The following is a 19490-nucleotide window of genomic DNA, read 5'->3' on the forward strand; positions in this document are numbered from 1 at the left end:
TTACAGGTTAAACAAATAGCAAAAACTCAGGCAGGTCTGGAGCAAGCACAAATTTAGTGATTTTGTGACTCATCCTCCCAAGATTCCTGATAACTCTAGATACCTTTAAAGCCGTCCCTGAATTTGGGAGGCACCTGTTGCAGACTCATGAGAGACTGGCAAGTAGAGGGACTTTCTCTACTCCTCAAATCACATTCCAAAGTCATCTTCTTACTCCTATTCTGCCAGCACCCAGAACTGGATTAATCAATAATCATTTATGAAGCACTTTCTAGGGGAAGGGACTAAGAATTTGTTAAATATGTCAAGCACACTATGTATCAGACACTGTACTCAGCATCTTAAAAATATTTCATTTGGTCCTCCCAACAACTCTGTGATGTTATAATCCCCATTTTACTGTGGCAGACAGAGATGAGGTGCCTTGTCCAGGGGTCATACAGCTAATTTAAACTCACTCTAATCACTTAGCTGCCTCCGTGATTGTTGTGCTAAAAAATAAATATAATACAAAGAAAATAAAAGAACATAGTCCCTATTCCCCTCCTAGAGCTTACATTGAATGAGTAAGAAACCATACAAATGATAATGTGCAAATGAATTATAAACAATGTGAATGGGATATAATCCCAGAGGGAAAATACTGGGTGGAAGTGGAGTAGGATACTGGAAAAGATCTTTTTGCAGAAAATGGGTTTTGAGTCAAGTCTTGAAGTTAACCACAGCCGTCCACGGGGTAAAAATGAAGAAGGAGACCATTTCAGGCAAGGGAGACAGTGTGAAAAAGCATTGTCTCATACATGTCATGTATGAGAAATAGCAAGAAGTGGTTGTTTCTAGATCTTTTGAGCATATAGAGAGTAAACTGTAAAACAGGTAAGTGAGAAAGGGTCTGAGACAAGAAGAACTTTAAAAGTCAAAGGATTTATATTTGATCCTAAAGGTACTAAGGAAACATTTGAATTTATTGAGGGGTTCAGTGAGGAGTCTTAATAGGCATATTAAGGCATAGGCAGTCTTAATTTTTCTCATAAAGTAGGGTGCAGCATAAAATTTTAGAGTTCTAATAGCCCTGTTTTTAGAGAAAGGAGAAAAGGAAGAACAGATTAAGGAGGAAGAAAAGAAACAAAGAAAGAAACCCAGAAAGGAGAATCAAAATGGATTTATAACTTTGTGGGGAGTAGAGGAGAGTTGAGAACATAAGAAAACACTTTCACCTTCACAGCCCTTAGATCCAAGGAGAGGTGTGAAAAAGCTCCAACTGATCAGGAGCCATTGTTAAACTTTCAGTGTAAGCATTTACAGCTCTGAAATCAACAAATTGCAAAACAGGACTTGATTTTTTGTTTCTTTGATTCTCTAAATTTAAGAGGTTGACAAAATGTTAAAAATGCAGATTAAATTGAAAGATTTGTCCTGGTTGGTCTTTAGACATTTCCTAGTATATCCACAGATGCAATGGTCTTGAAGAAAAACATTTCAAATACAGCCCTGTTTGTAAAGTAGGAGTGTCTCTTCCTGTCTGACATAGGCAAAGCTTATATAAATTAATCATCAATCTTTTCCCAGGATCTCCAGAAAAGCTTTAGATAAGATTTTTTATGAATTGAATGTTAATTATAAACAGAATTACTGGTCTCAGAGTAGAATAAAGATGATCACACCTGGAGCCGAAGGCATATAAGAATCAGTGAATGGAACACTTTCCAGTTTCAAGAGGCTGTTAAGGAGCAGACCAGCAGAGCTTTTGAAACCATACAGGTAACTCCTATACACCTTGGTACATAGCTGCACTCTTTGTTCGGAACCTAATTCAACAGCTGCTGACACATTCTGAAAATTAGTCTTATCTAGAGGTTGTTTTCTAGAATGGACAGTTTTGTTTCTGTATTTGAATAGAGCTTCCTTTTATCTTTGTGGGGATGAAGTAAAAGATGTTCTACAACCTGAAATTCAGTGCAGGGAGTTTTCTCATACTAACATAAATTGCAAGAGAAGGGGAGAATCTGAAGTTCTAAGAACTAACATTTTCCAGATTGAAAGAATGTCAATTACAATATTCTGTGAGGTATAAATGGTACCCAGCAGTATAATCTATTTAATGCCTCAAGTCTAGGCATTTGAAAAATGATCTTCTACCCCATTTATACCATAATAGAATTTTCATCTCTACCTGTGCTATAGGAGACCTTTACTATTATCTGAACAAAAGTTTCTGAAAACCTTTCCTTTCCCCCATTAAAAGGTATCTCTGCTAATGACAAGTATACCTAGATCTGAGTTTCTTATCAATTCAACTCAACAAATTTTTATTAAGGAGCTAAATATATATATGCTAAACAAGGGGAATACAATGGCAAATACAAAATAATTCTGGCCTTCAAGGAGTCTATCTGTTTCAGGGAAGATACTATATATATAGTAAGAAGTAATTTGAGGGGAAGGAGAGCATTCTGGGAGTAGGAAGGGATCTATGTCTGGTGTACAGTAAGGATTTAAAATAAATGCAAAGTTATTTCTGGAGAAGGTGACACCTGAGTTGAGCTCTGAAGCAAGTTAAGGATTTTGAGAAGAAATATGAGAAGATGGTACATGGTAGGTATGGGAAATCAATTGAGCAAAGATGGAAACTGATTGGATATGGAGGATAAAAGAAAAGGAAGAGTCAGGGATGACTCTGAGGTTGAAAACTTGGATAATTAAAAAGATAGTAATGTCCTCAACAGAAATAGAGAATTTTTGAGGAAGAACTTGTTTGGAGGGAATGATTGTCAATTTTGTTTGAATGTTATTGAGTTTGATATGCCAATAGGATGTCCAAGTAAAGATGATGATGTAGAACTTCATAAAACAAATTAGAAGACAGAAATAGAGAGTTAACTGTCTGAAGGTGATAATTGAAGCCACAAAATCCAAAGAGATGGCTAATGAAGTATTGAGAGAAGAGACTTCAGGGGACATCCAGACTAAGGAACAATAAATAAGTAAAATAGAACAGCCAGTCAATAAACATTTAGTAAGAATCCCTATGTGCTAGGCACTGTCATAAGTACCAGAGATACAAAGAAAATCAAAAGATAATCCATAAACTTACAATCTAATGGAGAGAAAACAACACATAAAAGGAAGCTGAAAGTAGAGTGAGGAGGGCAGGAAGGGAAGGGAAGGTATCCAGCAAGGGGTTCTGATGGGAAAGTCCAGAAGAGGGCAGGAGGGGGGAAATGAAAAAATGGCTGGTCTGAGCACCCTTCTTAAATGGAAGTTCTAAAATGGTTCTCTAAGATTAAAAGTTATAGAGAAGGTGCTTATCAGTACTGATAGAAAGAATTTACTCTTTGAGAATTCCCAATATCAATAAAATCACAGGTCTAAGATTAAAAAAAAAAAACTAATTAGATCCATGTCACTGAGTTTATAGCCTACTAAAATCTCAAAGTTTTTTTGTATGACCAATTGTCTTACCATATCTCCTTCCTGAGTTACAGTTCCTAGAGTTGATTTTTTGACCCTAAATGTAAGTAAGATTTCACATTTATCCCTATTAAATAACATCTTACAAGATTTGGCTCATCTTTTTTTACCCATGAAGATCTTTTGTAGATACCAATTCTTTTTTCTAACAAAAACTAACTAGCTCTTCCAACTTTGTCATCTGCCAGCATTAAACTAACTCTTACTCTAACATTTCACGTTCTGAACAATGTTCAGTGTCATATTACTTGACACTAAGTCTTAAGTTTTCCAGGATTTAATCAGAACCTAGGATTGAGCTCCTGCCTCCATCTCCTTTGAGTTTACTTGTTGGTATATAATAAAGGAAACCATCCAGCCATTCTAGGATACAAATGGATGCCCTGGCTGGTCTTGGTATTCAGAGCACATCCTCTTTGTCTTAATGATGTGATTGTAGTCATTAAATGTTGGGGTTCCGTCATATGAAGAATTCACAATGGCCATTCTCTTTGACAAAAGGTAGGTTTATTTAGGAGAAGATATTACAGACAAAATGAAGAGATACAGAAGAATAGCCAAAGATTTCAGCAGAGCCAGAAGGTGGAGGAAACAAGCAGAAACCAAAAGATATAGTTTATGTCGACGCTGCATCTTGCAGAACAACAACAGAGACTATGCACCTAGCCAATCGGTGTCTAGCCAAGCAGACTTGGGCAGACTACAAAACAGAGCTTTTTAAACTTTTTCCACCGGCAACCCCTTTTCATTCAAGAAATTTTTACATTGTGCCGGGTATATAGGTATACAAATCAAATATTTACTGATAATAAATCATAATTTTGCAACCAGTTACAAGACTCTATATGGGCTTGCAACTCATAGTTTAAGAAGCTGAGGACTATTACAACATGAAGAAGCAGGTGCAAATAGGGCCAAGTGATATAACTAGAAGAAATTACCAGCCCTTCAATACTGAGGTATTATTGAATTACAATACATGGGTTACCGAGAGTCTGGTTTTCCTGATAGACAGAATTGAAAGAAAATTTAGAAATCCCTTTCCTAGGATATTCATCATTACCTGATGATAATGATACTGATGATATTGGGACCATATAAGTCCCCAACACTATTTGTTGGCCAAGGAGAAGAACATATGGCCATGATCCCTTTCCTTTAAAAAAGTTTCATTGATGCTTTCTGGTTTGCTATTGATATTTTTTAATAATACTATTGTCACTGGCTACTACTCTCCCTTTTTCACGAAACACTCCCTTGGAAGAAACAATTAATTAAAAGAAATCATTAACACTAAAAATAATTCCATGGATTACCCCTGTATACATGTGCTCTAGTTATATTTGTGTCTTGCAAGTGTGCCCCTGTCTCTATGTGGCCCAAGTGTGTCCCCCTGATGCTGTGTAAAATTTTGGGAGAACTACATTATAGATCTGGAGATGATAGGGAGATTTATTGGTGCTTCTGTTACTACATTTCACTAAATGGCTTCATTTTGAACTAAATGTATTCTCTGGCTGACTTTCAATGAAAAGATTCTTCACCTGTAATTTTATGGGATATGGACACACTGAACTTGCAGTAGCTACCCCCTCTTTTCCAAGGAAACAACCCTGTAAGTTAAGAGAATACCCCTCGATGCTTCTTTCCTAGAAGTTTAATTGAAAGTTCAGTTAGTCAATAAGATATAAAAAGTTTTTAGAATCAGGAATCAGGGTACTCTGTTGTACTCTGGGCTCTGTCATCAGCTGGCTCTGTGACTTGGTCAAGTCACTCATCTTGCATAGACATTATTTCATTTAGCAACAAAATGGTGGGATTGGTCTAGAGAGTCTCTGAATTCCCCTTTGTGCTCTAAGATGAATTATTAAGTAACTGAATTCTGGGAAAGTCGTTGTCCTTTGGATTTTTTTTTTGTTTGCACTCCTATTGATTATTGTGAGACTTCTTGAAGAGTAGACATCAGTCATAGAGAAGAAAAAGTACCTAAGAATTGTTCCATCAAGGGATTTGGTTATACAGCTTGGATTTTGATCTCTGATCAAGTCTGTAATACGGAGAGGTCAAGTGTATGATATCACTTGTTCACACCTAAGAGCTCCCTCTTCCAAGTACCCTCATTTAATGAATGACCAATTCCTATTCATTCTGTATCTATAAAATCCATTCAACCTTTCTACTCACAATACTTAGATGGACATGTTTAGATGACCATGAATCTTGCCTTCTCTGAAGCAGATCCTCCAATCCATCAGTCCCATGCCGCAGCTGAATTAACCCTTGGGATGCACATCTCTACCCCTGCCACTCCCATCCCCTCAAGATCTTCAATAAATCTTTATTATCTATCAAATCAAGTTCAAACTCAGCTTGGTTTTCAATGTTCTCTAGAACCTGGATCAAATTATCTCTTCAGGCATGCTATTATTCCCTGTATTCTCCATTACTCCTCAGACAGAGTCTATGCTAATCCCTTTCTAAATCTTACTCAGGATTATTTACATCATTTTTCATAGCTGAAATTTTCTTTTTCTTTTCATCTCAGTCTGTTAATCTCAGTCTTTCCATCTTTCAAGATCCAGGTAAAATGCTACATCCTTCATTCTACCAATTCACCCAATCATAAATTCTTTCTTTCCACTGAATGCTGAAAGAATTCAGCTTATACCTCTCGGAATCATAGCATGTTTGAGTTGGAAGGAACTCAAGGACTATCCTTTTTTTCACTTAATAGTATTTTCCCAGTTATTTCATATAATTTTCACATTTTCCAATTATGTATAAAAAAATTCCCAACATTCATCTTTGTAAAATTTTGAGTTCCAAATTTTCTTCTTTCCTCCTTCCCCCATTCCAAAACAAGTTATCTAATATAAGTTATATATAGGCAATCTTATTAAACATATTTCCATGTTAGTTATATTAGAAGAAGAATCAGAACAAAAGTTTTGAAAAATCATGAGAAAGAAAAAGCAAAAAAAAACAAACAAACAACAACTCACATTTTTTTCCTTCTGAGACAATTGGGGTTAAATGTCTTGCCCAGGGTCACACAGTTAGGAAGTGTTAAGTGTCTGAGACCACATTTGAATTGAAGTCCTCTTGACTTCAGGGCTGGTGTTCTATCCACTGCGCCCCCTAGCTGTCCCAAAAACCAAAATTTTTAAAAAGTGAAAACAGTAGGTTTCGATGTGCATTCAGTCTCCATAGTTCTTTGTCTGAATATGGATGGCGTTTTCCATCTCAAGAAGAACATCTGGCCTTAATATTATGCTGAATAGGAATCCCCTTTCCAGCATTCCCACCAATTGGTCAATTTTGCTTGAAAAGTATCCACTGAGGGGGAATCCACCACCGCTCTATTTTGCTAACCATAAGTGCATAGATAGTACCTCTGCACTTAATTCTATTTAGCATTAATATTCCTGTTTTGTATTCCTGGCTTATTTCCTCTCATTAGACCATATTCTTAAGGACAAAGTTCAGGTATTACTTATCCTGCTATCTGCTTCCTGCACCTGTCCCCTTCAGTAACCAACATGCTGCTTTGCATGGAAATATATGCTGAATGAATGAAAAATTAATGAATGGATGAACAAATGAAGGAATTTTGAATGGGGAAATTGCTGTGCTTGAGGACTAGGGATTCTCTAGCTCAGCAGGTTCAAGCAGATGATGACATTCTTCTTGCCTTTGGAGGTCTGAAAAATCCTGAAAGAAAACTGGCTCCTTCACATGTCAGCAAATATGCTTACATTACAGACTACAGCTGTTCAGAAAATTCAAGGACATAATAGGAGCCTGTGATTGAGACTGCGGGAGAGGAAGAAGAAGATGGCTTCCAAAAACTGGCTGCTCCTGCTCCTGAGCTGTGCCTCAGTCACAAGCATCCTGGGAGGTGAGTTGCATCTGGCTGAATATTATCACTTACAGCTTCAAAGCAGAAGGCCTCCTTCTAGGTGACCCTCAAGGAACCTAAGTGCAGGGGGGGTACACTAAACCCAGACTAAAGAGAAGCTCTCCAAAATGTAAAAATATAAAAAGCCAGTGAATACAGGGCAAGGTAGCCACATGCTGAAAGAAGGACTCAAATAAAGGCACAAAAATGGGAGTCATATTGATCTGATCAGTCACAGATAGAAACACTGGGCTTTGATTCCAACAGCTAGGTGGCGCAGTGGAGTGGATAGAGCACCAGCCCTGACGTCAAGAGGACCTGAGTTCAAATTTGATCTCAGACACTTAACATTTCCTGGCTGTGTGATCCTGGGCAAGTAACTTAATCCCAATAGCCTCAGCAAAAAAAAAAAAAAAAAAAAAAAAATGGCATTGATCAAAATCAACATCAAAAATATGCCCAATTTTTACTTAAAAATAATAGGAATAAATGTAAAGTTCAATACACTTGCAAAAAAAAAATCAACAATATAAGTCTAGAGGGGAAGATTGTAGCTAGACAGTTTGTACAAAAAGGATCTAGGCCTTTTAAGGAGCTTCAAACTCAAAATGAGCCAATAGTGTGATGTGGCAGATAATAAGTTAGATTGGAATTAGCTTCAAGGAGAATTACCAAAAATAACGAGTAGAAGTTAAAAAGAAATAGGTTGCATTTCAACTTAAGTGTGTGTATTTAATATTTGTGGTAGTTGCTCCAGTCTTGTCTGATTCTAAATGACCCATTTGGAGTTTTCTTGACAAAAATACTGGAATGGTTTGCCATTTCCTTCTCTGACTTATTTTACAGATGAGGCAAACAGGGTGAACTGACTTGCCCAAGATCATACAGCTAGTCAGTGTCAAGGCTGGATTTGAATTCTGGTCTTCCTAATTCCAAGGACATTACTTTATAGACTGCACTACCCACCTGCTTTGTATTTATTTAAGAATATATAATACTTAGAGCTGTCCAAAAATGGGATAAAGATGGAGAGGGATATTCAAGAAAAAATGAGACCCCAGCCTCCATGTCTTACTTTCATGATGACTAATGATAATCTTTTGTTTACATGAAGATATTATCTTGAGACCCAGCTGCAGCACAGGATGGTTTTACTACAAATCCAATTGTTATGGATATTTCCGAAAACCTCACACTTGGTCGGATGCTGAGGTAAGTGCCATTTACCAACAGCTTTTCCAGGGCCCTTTGGGATAACACTAACCAATTTACTTCAAGTATGTTTTCCCCTAAGGAAACCTGAAAGAAAAATGCAATGTTAATTATGCATGTTTCAATAGGTTAGGTAACAGACGGCAGCTTTTTAGAAAAGAAAATGAAGACTACAAAATATCAAACTGAAAGGGAGCTCAGAAGTGATTTGATGTAAAATAACATCAGACTGAGTATCTACTACAACATAACTAATAAGCCGTTATCCAGCCCTTGTTTGAAAATGTTTGGTGTGAGGGAAATTCACTGGTTCCTATGACAAGTCATCTCACTTCGGAAAAGTTTTAGTTGTTGGGAATCTTTCCTGACTTTAAGGACAAATCTCCAATTTGCAGCTTCCGTTGTTTTTAGTTTTGTTCTCTTACACCAAACAGAATAAGTCTTTCTTTCACATAAGAATCCTCAAAAAAAAGAAAGAAAGAAAGAAAGAAAGAAAGAAAGAAAGAAAGAAAGAAAGAAAGAAAGAAAGAAAGAAAGAAAGAAAGAAAAAAAGAAAAGAAAATAGAAAAGAAAAGAAAAAAGGAAACATTCAAGTACATTGAAACAGCTATTATGACTTTACAACCACCCTCCAAGTTTCTCTTCTTGAAGCTAAATATCCCCAATTTTTTCTGCCCATTCTCATAAGCCATGATCTTGAAGGCTCTTTCCCATGCTTGTGTAAAATCCCCTGGACTCTCTCTAGCTTAACAATGTACTTCTAAAATGCAGTGCCAAGAATTGAAAACATTATTCCAGATGTTATCTGATGAAATACAGCAAAATTGTCTATCACCTCTGGAATCACACCTTTCAGTACAGAAAGTTCACATTAGCTATTTTGCCTGTCATAACACGTTGCTGTTTTAAACAAGCTTGCATCCCACTAAAATTCCCAGAACTCCTTCAGAAAAACTGCTTATTTAGTTAGAATTCTATCATTTATTTGTAGTGTTGAATTTTCATCTCAAGGATAAAACTTTATATTTATTCTTATTAAATTTCATTGGGACCCTTGTTCTAGCCAACAGAGTCTTTTTTGGATCTCTAACCTGTCATTCTTCCTGTTCTGCATCATCTACAAATTTGATAAGCATCACCTAAGCCTTTTATTCAAGTTTCTAATAAAAATGTTGACTAGCATAAGGTCAAGTCCAAATCCTCAGATACTCCACTGGAGACATCCTTTCAAGTTGACAAAGAAACACTTTGGGCCAAGGCAATCAGACATTTGTGAAGTGCCTAGTTCATCTCTCCATCATGTACACAAAACTGTGCAACTTTTCCAAAAGCTTCACTAAAATCTAAGTAAGTTGTATTATAGTATTCCCCTGGTTTACAGCTTATAGAAAAAAAAAAAAACTGGATAAATCCAACAAGATCTGTTTTGTTTTGTTTTTTCCCTGAGGCTGGGGTTAAGTGACTTGCCCAGGGTCATACAGCTAGGAAGTATTAAGTGTCTGAGACCAGATTTGAACTCGGGTCCTCCTGAATTCAAGGCTGGTGCTCTATCTACTGCGCCACCTAGCTGCCCCAAGATCTATTCTTTAAGAAGCTTTGGTACCTTATAAAGTTCACTATTCTCTTTAGCAATTTTGTTCATCAAATTCACTAATCTACAATTTAGATAGACTTCTTTCTAATCCATTTTTTAAAAATCAGAACAAAGTTTGACTTTCTCAAATCCAGAGCTCTGTCTCCATCATTCTATGATTTTTCACAAATGGCCACAGTGGTTCAGAGAGAACATAAATCAGGCTTTTGGGCTGTGGGCTATAATTCATATGAGCTTCTGATCTGGAATCGTTAAAGACAGATAGGTTTGCTGTTGTTCAGTCATTTTCAGTATTGTCTAACTCTTCATGACCCTATTTGGGGTTTTCTTGATGAAGATACTGAAGCAGTTTGCCATTTCCTTCTCCAGCTCATTTGACAGATGAGGAAACTGAGGCAAACAGGATTAAGTGACTTGCCCAGAATCACATAGCTAGTAAAGTGTCTAAGGCTGGATTTGAACTCAGTTTTCCTGATGTTAGCTCTAGAGCTCTATCTCCTGCATTTCCCAGCCTCTGAAAAAAAGGCAGATAGGTGCTCTTTTACTATTTTCTTACTTTATCCTTTCCAATCTAAAAATTGTTCTCCTTTGCAAAGAAAACAAAAGCAAAACAATGATTAAGTATCTTTGGCATCTATTATTATTATCCCATCCATATCAAATAGTGATCTTGTCCCTTCTTTGATACTTCACTTTTTCAAAAAAAAAAAAAAAAGTTTTAAACTCCTTTTTAAAAAAATCTTTTATAATACCTCAACTTATCTGGAGTTTTTTTTTTTTTAACTACTCGTACTGTTAGTACAGAATCATGTCACAGTTTTCAACTTGAGCTTGCTCCCAGTACATCTAGACTAATCTCTTTAAACAATACTTCTTCATCAGAATTGCCTCTCTGTATGTCTTTACAATTTAATGCTTTAAGATTTTCCTATCTCTACTGGGTTGACATCTCTTCAACTCATATTGGTGGTGTGATCTTGGCCTAGTCACATACTCTTTGGAAATATTCTAGTCCCACTAGGTAATCACTGCAATTATGAGTTCTATAGGTGAATTACATCAACAAAAGGAGTTTTTAGTCTTCACCAATAAAATTACAGACATGAATCAAATTAGTCAAGTTTTTTATATTCTACATAGTCCTTAAGGCACATGGAATTTCATAAATAATCTATTATTAAGGGTAAAAAAGAAATTCCATTGTATCTTTAGTATGGATATTTCTTCCACCATCATAGACACCAACTGTCAAAATGTTAGTAGATGGTAACATGTTAATGTGGTCAAAAATATTCACCACCTAGTGGTCACCTTCCTGAAGTTATCTGACTTGGCCAAAACAAAGCTATTGGCTGAGTTTCAATGGACATGGCTATGCCCAGTTTTGTAGGAGGGAGATCTATGATAAATGCAAAAGTTCCCAGGATTATAGGGGATTTAATTGCTCAAAGGGTTTTTTGAAGTATAAAATAGTTCAAAAATAAGTTATACATCAGCCCTTGCTGTAGCTAAATTGGGGAAGTGATCTCTATTTCAAGTTCAAAGTTCATTACTATTCAGGAAAAACAGAGAACAACAAACAAATATTGATCTTAGATAAACATTTCTTAAAGGTACCTGATAATATGATAGCCCACGTTGTCTGCTCTCTATAACTCTTAACCATGGTATAAAAGGATAAACCTATTCTTCTGGTAGTACCAACCATCCATTTGGATGGCATTCTTTGGGGTAGCACCTGATTCTGGTAAATTCTAAACTTCCTGAATGAAGAATTGTGTGTGGATTAAAACTGCTGGGGCATGTTGTGTCCCAACCTACAATTAAAGTGGTGACTGATGTAACCTCCTCTTGTTGCAGCTGGAGTGTCAGGCCTTTGGGAATGGGGCCCACCTGGCCTCTATCTTGGATCAAAAGGAAGCCAAAGTTATAGCCAAGCACATCTGGAGCTATCAGCGAAACCAGCCTGTCTGGATTGGTCTCAATGACCCCCAAAAGGTAATCTTGGGCAAGGGGACGGTTAACTGCTTTTTTTAGGAATGGCTTAAATCCTCTGTCTGGGCTTTTCAGTTGAAAAGGTGAATGGCCACCATTTACTTTGGAAGTTTACAGGAGTGTGCTGGTAAATAATTAACAATCAGCCCTTGAGAAGAAAAAAAAAAGTTATCTACAATATACAGTTGAATTTAATCTGCATTCTTGAGTAGACAATCAACAAAACAATAAAATCAGCCCTAATTCATTTTCTGATTCTGGGGTGTAAGTACTGACTCTGAAATTTTAATAACCCTTGAGCTGGCTCCAGCATCTCCCTAGTAATATATGATTCACAAACAATACAATGAGTTGGCTGCCAGTGTCCACATATGAGGAACTCATTAAATTCTGGACAGGAATGGTTGGTTGTAAGTAGAATATAAACACTTGGAGAGCAGGGATTATTTTACTTTTGTCTTTGTAGTTAGAATTTATCAGAGGATCTAATATATCATAAAAGCTCAAAAAGTTGTTCAGTCATGTCTGACTCTTCGTGATCCCATTTGGTTTATCTTTGCAAAGATACTGGAGAGGAATTTTTTTTAAATATACAGGAATTTCATGACCCCATTTGGTTTTCCTTTGCAAAGATACCGGAATGGAATTTTTTTTTTAATTTTTAAAAAAAGTTGCAGGAATAGTCAGCCATTTCCTTCTCCACCTCATTTGACAGATGTGGAAACTGAGGCAAACAGGGTTAAATGACTTGCCAGGATTACACAACTAGGGTCAGATTTGACCTTAAAGATGAGTCTTTCCAATCCCAGACCCTGCACTTTATATAATACTCAGCTTTTCCAATGCTTAATACTTTACTTGAATTGAATGAGCCTCATGAATAGGGTTTTGCTATAGTCCAGCACAATGTAGTGCTTCAGAGGAGGAAACATGATGTTTCTGAATTCAGCATCTCATAATCTCTTGAAGATTAAGATTCTCATGACACATATATGCACACTGTATACACACTTGTATACACAGACATACATTAATTTGACTTTCTTTTTTTTGTTGACTTGCTATATCCTAAAAACCATACAAAGAAAAAGCAAAAAGTCTTGAATCTTACATTCTCATGGAAGGAAATAACATAGGTAAATCAAAGCCTCATAATAATGGCAAACATTTATTCAATGCTTTAAGATTATAAAAGCACATTACATATATGTTAATTCATTTGATCTTCCCTACTGCCCTATAAAATAGGAGCCACTTATTCTTATTCTTCAGATGAAAAAACCGAGGCACTGAGAGATTAACGATTTATACTTTGTCTGATGTAGGATTCAAAATCAGGTTTTCCTAATTCCAAGCCTGTGTTGTATCCACTATGTCATCAAGCTGATCTGACAAAAAGTCAGTCAATCAGTAAATATTTACTAAGAGACTCCTGTGTGCTAGGCACTGTGCTAAGCACACCGCATACCAAAAAAAAGTAGAAGCCAGTACCTGTTCTTAAAAAGTTTACAATCTCATTCAGAGTAGATGGAGTAGCCTCCTAGAGCAAAACTTAAACTATGGGTTGTGGACTCATATGGAGTCAAGTAACTGAATGTGGGGATTGTAAATTATGATTTATTATCAGCAAATGTTTGATTTGTATATCTATTTTATATATCTTTATACTTGGAATGCATAAAAATTTCTCTATCAAAAAAGAATCAATAGTGGAAAAAGGTTAAGAAGCCCTATCCTAGAGGAAGTGATGATTGAAATTGAAGTGAGTGGGAAAAATCTCACCTAGTCTTTTCTTTAAAAGGACAAGATAAGGAGGGAGAGAAGTACTATTGTGAATTGAAGCTGTATGAGATGCTGCTTGTGTTTGGGTCCCAAATGAGATGCAATAAATAGCAGAACTTTTCATTGAAAATTCACTGCAGAAATTGAATATGTAACTCATAGTTCAAAAGTCATTTGTATAAGGCTCTTCTCATTGGTGGAGACAGATTGATTACTCAATGCTGCCCATTTGCTGGAGGGCTGGAGCTGGCTAAGAGAAAGGAGATCCTGGCCTTCTGACTTTTAGTTTCAAGATAGAAGTTCTAGAGTCTCTTTAGATTCCTGAAGGGACACTAGAAAGAAGCTGACATGTAGACTATAAATCCCAAGCCTCATATGGGCCTGAGATCTGTGAGATGGGGGTGGGAGGTACAGATTTAACATTTGCTATTTAAAAACCATGTAAGTCCAAAGTCTGATTCTTTTTATACAGCAAAACAACTATTTGGACATGTATACATATATTGTATTTAATTTATACTTTAACATATTTAACATGTATTGGTCAACCTGCCATCTTGGGGGGGGAGGATGGGAAAAACTAGAACAAAAGGTTTGGCTATTGTCAATGTTGTAAAATTACCCATGCATATATCTGGTAAATAAAAACTATTAAAATTTTAAAAAATAAGTTATTCATATCTTCTAAACATTCAAAGGAAAGTTGGGGGTACTAGGACAGCAAATCAGCCTCACTGTCCAGTTTCCTGATCACAACTGAGTATAATTGTCTATTCAAGAATCATCCCAGAATCACTATAATCCATGGGAGAATCCAGAGATCCCAAATTATAAATGCTCAATTAATATTTGCTGACTTGATTAAATAAAATACCAAGGCTCTGGCCAAACAAAGCAAATAGGATCTGAAATGAAAGAAATACCAATTAAATAAGGGTAAGACAGCAAGAGTCTAGCAATTACCAAATTGTACCCATCAAGAGTCATATTTAATTACCAGAGTGTACCCACTACTTTCTAGTTAAATAATATAAGAGACTGGTTGTATGAGGACATGATGATAAACACACACTAGAGAGAACAAGAAGAGCCTGAATGAGGAATGAGCTTGCTACACTTGGGAGACTACCCTAAGTACATTCTGGCAGAAACAGAGACATTCTATTTGATTTCTCCCTATTCTCACCCACCACATCCAATCAGTTGATGAATCTTATTCACTCTGCTTCCATACTATTTCTTTTTATATCCTTTACCCACCATCAATACTGCTTCTATACTGCTATATTCCACTCTAACCTTTATCACCTCTAACCTGGACTATTGCAATAACCTCCTAGTGTCCCTGCTTGCATATTCTGTTTTCATCTTTTACATAATTGCCAGATTTGGCTTCCTGACCCATCATCCGTCCCCTGTTCAGGTACCTTCTGAGACTCCCTATTAATTATGAAATAAAATATGAATTTCTCTCCCTGAAATGTAAGAACTTGGTGAGAGTAATCAGTCAACCAAATAAGCATTTATTATGTGTCAGGCATGGTGCTAGAGACAGTTTTTAAAATGGGGTAAGCTTACAAAGTGCCTAATGAAGGAAAGTTAGAATTACTCTTGTAAAAGAAGTTTGACAGTAAAAAGGAAGAGAAATATAGAATACAATTTAAGGAAATAACAAGATCAAGGTCAGGTGATTTTTGGTTTGGGTTCTTCAGATACTAATATTATCTAACAATTTAAAGTTTTCAAAGTACTTTACAAATATTATCTTAATTCTCCTCACAGCATCCCTGAAAGATGGGTGCTATTATTATGAATATTTTATAGTTGGGGAAACTGCGGCAGACAAGATTAAGTCAATTGCTTAGCATCACTCAGCTACACTGTTCAGCTATCTAAGTAAGTATCTAAGGCTACATCTAAACTCAAGTCTTGGTGATTCAAGCCCAGAATGTTATCTACCAGCAATCTGGAGTCAGAGAAGCCTGACTTCCAATCCAGCCTCGGATACTTATTGGCTAGTGATGCTGCACAAGTGATGTAGCCCTGTTTTGCCCCAGTTTCCTCCTCTGTAAAATGAATCATAGGAAGAAAAGGCAACCTTTAGCTTTTTATTTGCATGCACAGGAACCTGAAGACAGAAAGAAGATGAAAATTCAAGAAAGATGTTTGTTTTTTAGAGTAAGGAGGGAGAAGATAGGAAAATTTGAGGCTCAAGGACAAACATGAAAGGATTAATCTTGGCAAAGATGCAAGTCACTTCATTCTGAGATGGGAAAAAAGGGACAAACCTATTGAAGACAGTGTTCTGATATAAATGTTTCTTTTGTTTTTACTCATTGCTTGCAGAACAACAAATGGAAATGGATTGATGGAGGCTTGTATCTCTTCCGATCCTGGTCAAACAAGTCTTCCCAGGGGAACAAAGCTTGTGCTGAGATGGATTATGAGAACAGTAAGTACTGAAGCATCAGCCAGATCAGCTTTTCACGGGTGTTAGTTCTTTCCTTATGTGCAGCTATTGGTGTGGGAGAACACTAGACTTGGAATCAGGAAGACATCTTCCTGAGCTCAAAACCAGCCTCAGATACTTATTAACTGTGTCATTTAATTCTGTTTGCCTCAGTTTCCTCACCTGTAAAATGATCTGGAAAAGGAAATGACAAACCATTGCAGTGTTTTTACCAAGAAAATCCCAAATGGGGTGATGAAGAGTTGGACATGAAAGAAACTATTAAATAATAACTAAAAGTTCTTTCCTTATTAAAAATGAAATGGAAAGCATCTTGAAACCCTCACACTTGGGCACATACAAATACAGTTTCTAGCACACATTCGTCCTCTGATATCACCCTCTTAACCATTTGCAACTCTGGGATTCCAGTGGAGAATCTTGTTCTCATCCCCATCTCCCTAAACAAGGAGAAAAACCTAACCTATGGTGTCATTAGTATAGAGAACTCCCTTTTATCAATGTGATCACGTAATTTCTCTGAAAAGTCTGAAAGGTTACTTGAAGCAAGCAGAGGTTAAATGATTTATCTCCAGTCACAGTCTACATAGATCACAGGTGAAAAAACTGGCCTTGAAGATAGCTCTTTATCTACTATATCATGCTTCCTCTCTTAAACTCAGTAAGGTTTAAATGGTGTCGTGGATAGAGATTTGTTCTCAAAACTAGGAATATCGAAATTGTGCTTCAGGTATGTACTGCTATGTAACCTGGTAAGTCACCAGGTAAATCACCATGACCTCTCAGCTCTCCAGGCCCAATGTGTCAAACTCAAGGAAAAACAAAGGCCACTAATCCATACATAATTATCCCTGGGCAGCAGCACTTTAACTATACATTTAAAATAAAATATGATCTATGTTTTATTGTATTTTATTTTATTAATATTTCCTAATTACATTTTAATCTAGTTTGAGATTATAAATTGTAAAGAATTGCCCCATGCATTAATCATTCATTCCCAAGGGAATTTTCTATATATCTCTGAAATCACAGGTCTAGTTTCTATCCTATACTACAAGACTCTAAGATTTTTAGCTAAAATAAAATCACAGAATCAAGGTGTCAAACTTCAAAAGTCATCTGGTCTCTCCCAAAAAAGATATATCAACTAAAGCATTCCTGTGACAGTGATCCAACTTCTACTTGAACAACTTCAGTTATGTAATTAATTGCTCCCTAAGAAGATATGTTTTATTGTTAAACAGTTCTAAAACTATCTTTTTAAAATTCTCTTTTATTTAGCTGAAAGATGTGCATACAAATTTCCACCCACTGATTCAAGAGACAAGTTATAGAGATAGAAAGAACCTAAAGAAGCTTTTCAGTCTAACCCCATTGTTTTAGGGATGGGGAAATTCAAACTATAAAACAAATGATTCTCTTAAGGTCATATGACAAGTAAGAAACAACCAGGACTTACATACCAGTTTCTTGAGATAAACAAGGAGTTCTTCCTCTTTCTTCAGGGATGGTAGTTCATTTTAATTATTTTTTTCAATTAACAGGCATATATTTTCTTTTCTTTTCATTCCATTACCCCTTCCCCATTGGAAAACAAAAAAATCCTTATTGCAGATAGATAGAATCAAGCAAAATAAATTCCTGCTTTGGCTATGACTATGATTTTATATCTCATTCTACATCCTAAGTTCATCATCTTTCTGCCAGAAGGAGTCTGGAATCCTGGTTGGTCATTGTATTGACCAGATTTTCTAAGTTTTTCAAAATTATTTGTCTTTATAGTATTGTTACTATTTTATAAATTATTCTCCTGGTTCCAATCATTTTTCTCTATATCATTTCATAGAAGTATGCCCAGATTAAACTCTGAAATTGTCCCTTTAGTAATTTCAAACTTATACATAGGCAGAACTGAGGTTTTTCTCTCTACTCTTGATAAAACATTTTCATCTTTCAATAATTTCCATACTAACAAGAAAGGCCACAGGAATCCTGGTTAACATTACTGGGGATTTAACTGGGAACTGCTTAAGGAAAAAGAAAAAATTGAGTTTTTTTTATATATTTCTTGCAGATTTCTTAACCTGGAATAAAAATGACTGCAGCAAGCGCCAACACTTTGTATGCAAGTATCGACCCTAGAAGCTGGACTAAATCGTCACACCAGACACAAGCATGTATTTTTTTCATCTTTATCTCAATGGGATGATCCCATGAACTACTGGAAAAACTTTCCCTCTTCAACCCTTTTCCAGTGGTTTTTATCAACAATATATCAGCAATGGAGACAACTGCTTTTTGAAGCATTAATTTTTCAATTCTTATGTGTTCTCCCTTCCCTCCCTCTTGCCCCTTTCTTTCGTCTTTGGGTAGACTGAAGACAGGGATAGGAAGAAGGATATTACCCCCAAATGATGAAGGATCTCTGTGACTTTAAGAGGTGGGAAATGGTGGGGTAGTGAGTAAAGCAAGTTTTCTGAGAACATGAAAGGTTTGCCTCAGCTCTATGGGATCTTCCTTCTCCAAGTTTGCTTACTCTAACCCTTATAACTCCAACATAGCCTCCTAACTCTTGTTAGAAGGATGTGTATCCAGTGCAAAGCACAGTCCGTCCTTCACCAGACCAAATCTAGGTCATGAGTTATGCTGTTCCCTTTTAATAAATAGCTATGTGCACAAAAGCTCTTTCATTTGGGGCTGCTCAGGGTTCAAAGAGCACTCAAACTTTTCCTCTACAATTTTTTCCTCATAGATCCTCTGTCCCATTTCATAATGGCCATCTCTGAGATGCCTCTCTCTCTAAAAATATATATAATATATATATATATACATATATATCCACACACATATATGTATGTATTTATGTATTATGTATACACACATATGTATGCATGTAAGTTGTTTCCTCCCTTTGGATATGAGCTTCTTGAAAGCAAAGACAGTTTTATTTTATGTCTTTCTATCCTTGGTATCTGACATGGATACCCCAGTCTGATACTCCAGTACTGCTTAATAAATACTTGATGGTTGATTAATTACCAAGCTCCTTTCTGGTTCTAACATTC

General features: G+C 36.2%; 1 protein-coding gene across 1 annotated transcript; it reads left to right on the top strand.

Moving 5' to 3' along the window:
- The first annotated feature begins 1568 nt into the window (after nt 1-1568).
- On the top strand, nt 1569-19106 carry REG4 (regenerating family member 4). Its single transcript, XM_074263240.1, has 6 exons — nt 1569-1761; nt 7234-7369; nt 8484-8581; nt 12036-12173; nt 16299-16404; nt 18500-19106. Exons 2-6 carry the CDS (start codon nt 7306-7308, stop codon nt 18565-18567), a joined length of 474 nt encoding a protein of 157 aa, XP_074119341.1. The 5' UTR covers nt 1569-1761; nt 7234-7305; the 3' UTR covers nt 18568-19106.
- Nucleotides 19107-19490: the final 384 nt, after the last annotated feature.

Source organism: Sminthopsis crassicaudata, chromosome 4, assembly GCF_048593235.1.
Source record: "Sminthopsis crassicaudata isolate SCR6 chromosome 4, ASM4859323v1, whole genome shotgun sequence".
NCBI lineage: Eukaryota > Metazoa > Chordata > Mammalia > Dasyuromorphia > Dasyuridae > Sminthopsis > Sminthopsis crassicaudata.

What these genes read in the sequence shown, in the direction of transcription:
- REG4 (XM_074263240.1), top strand. Translation starts at nt 7,306, where the DNA reads ATGGCTTCCAAAAACTGGCTGCTCCTGCTCCTGAGCTGTGCCTCAGTC. An exon ending in ACACTTGGTCGGATGCTGAG is followed by an intron (nt 8,582 to 12,035) that starts GTAAGTGCCATT and finishes CTCTTGTTGCAG; the next exon opens with CTGGAGTGTCAGGCCTTTGG. An exon ending in GTCTCAATGACCCCCAAAAG is followed by an intron (nt 12,174 to 16,298) that starts GTAATCTTGGGC and finishes CATTGCTTGCAG; the next exon opens with AACAACAAATGGAAATGGAT.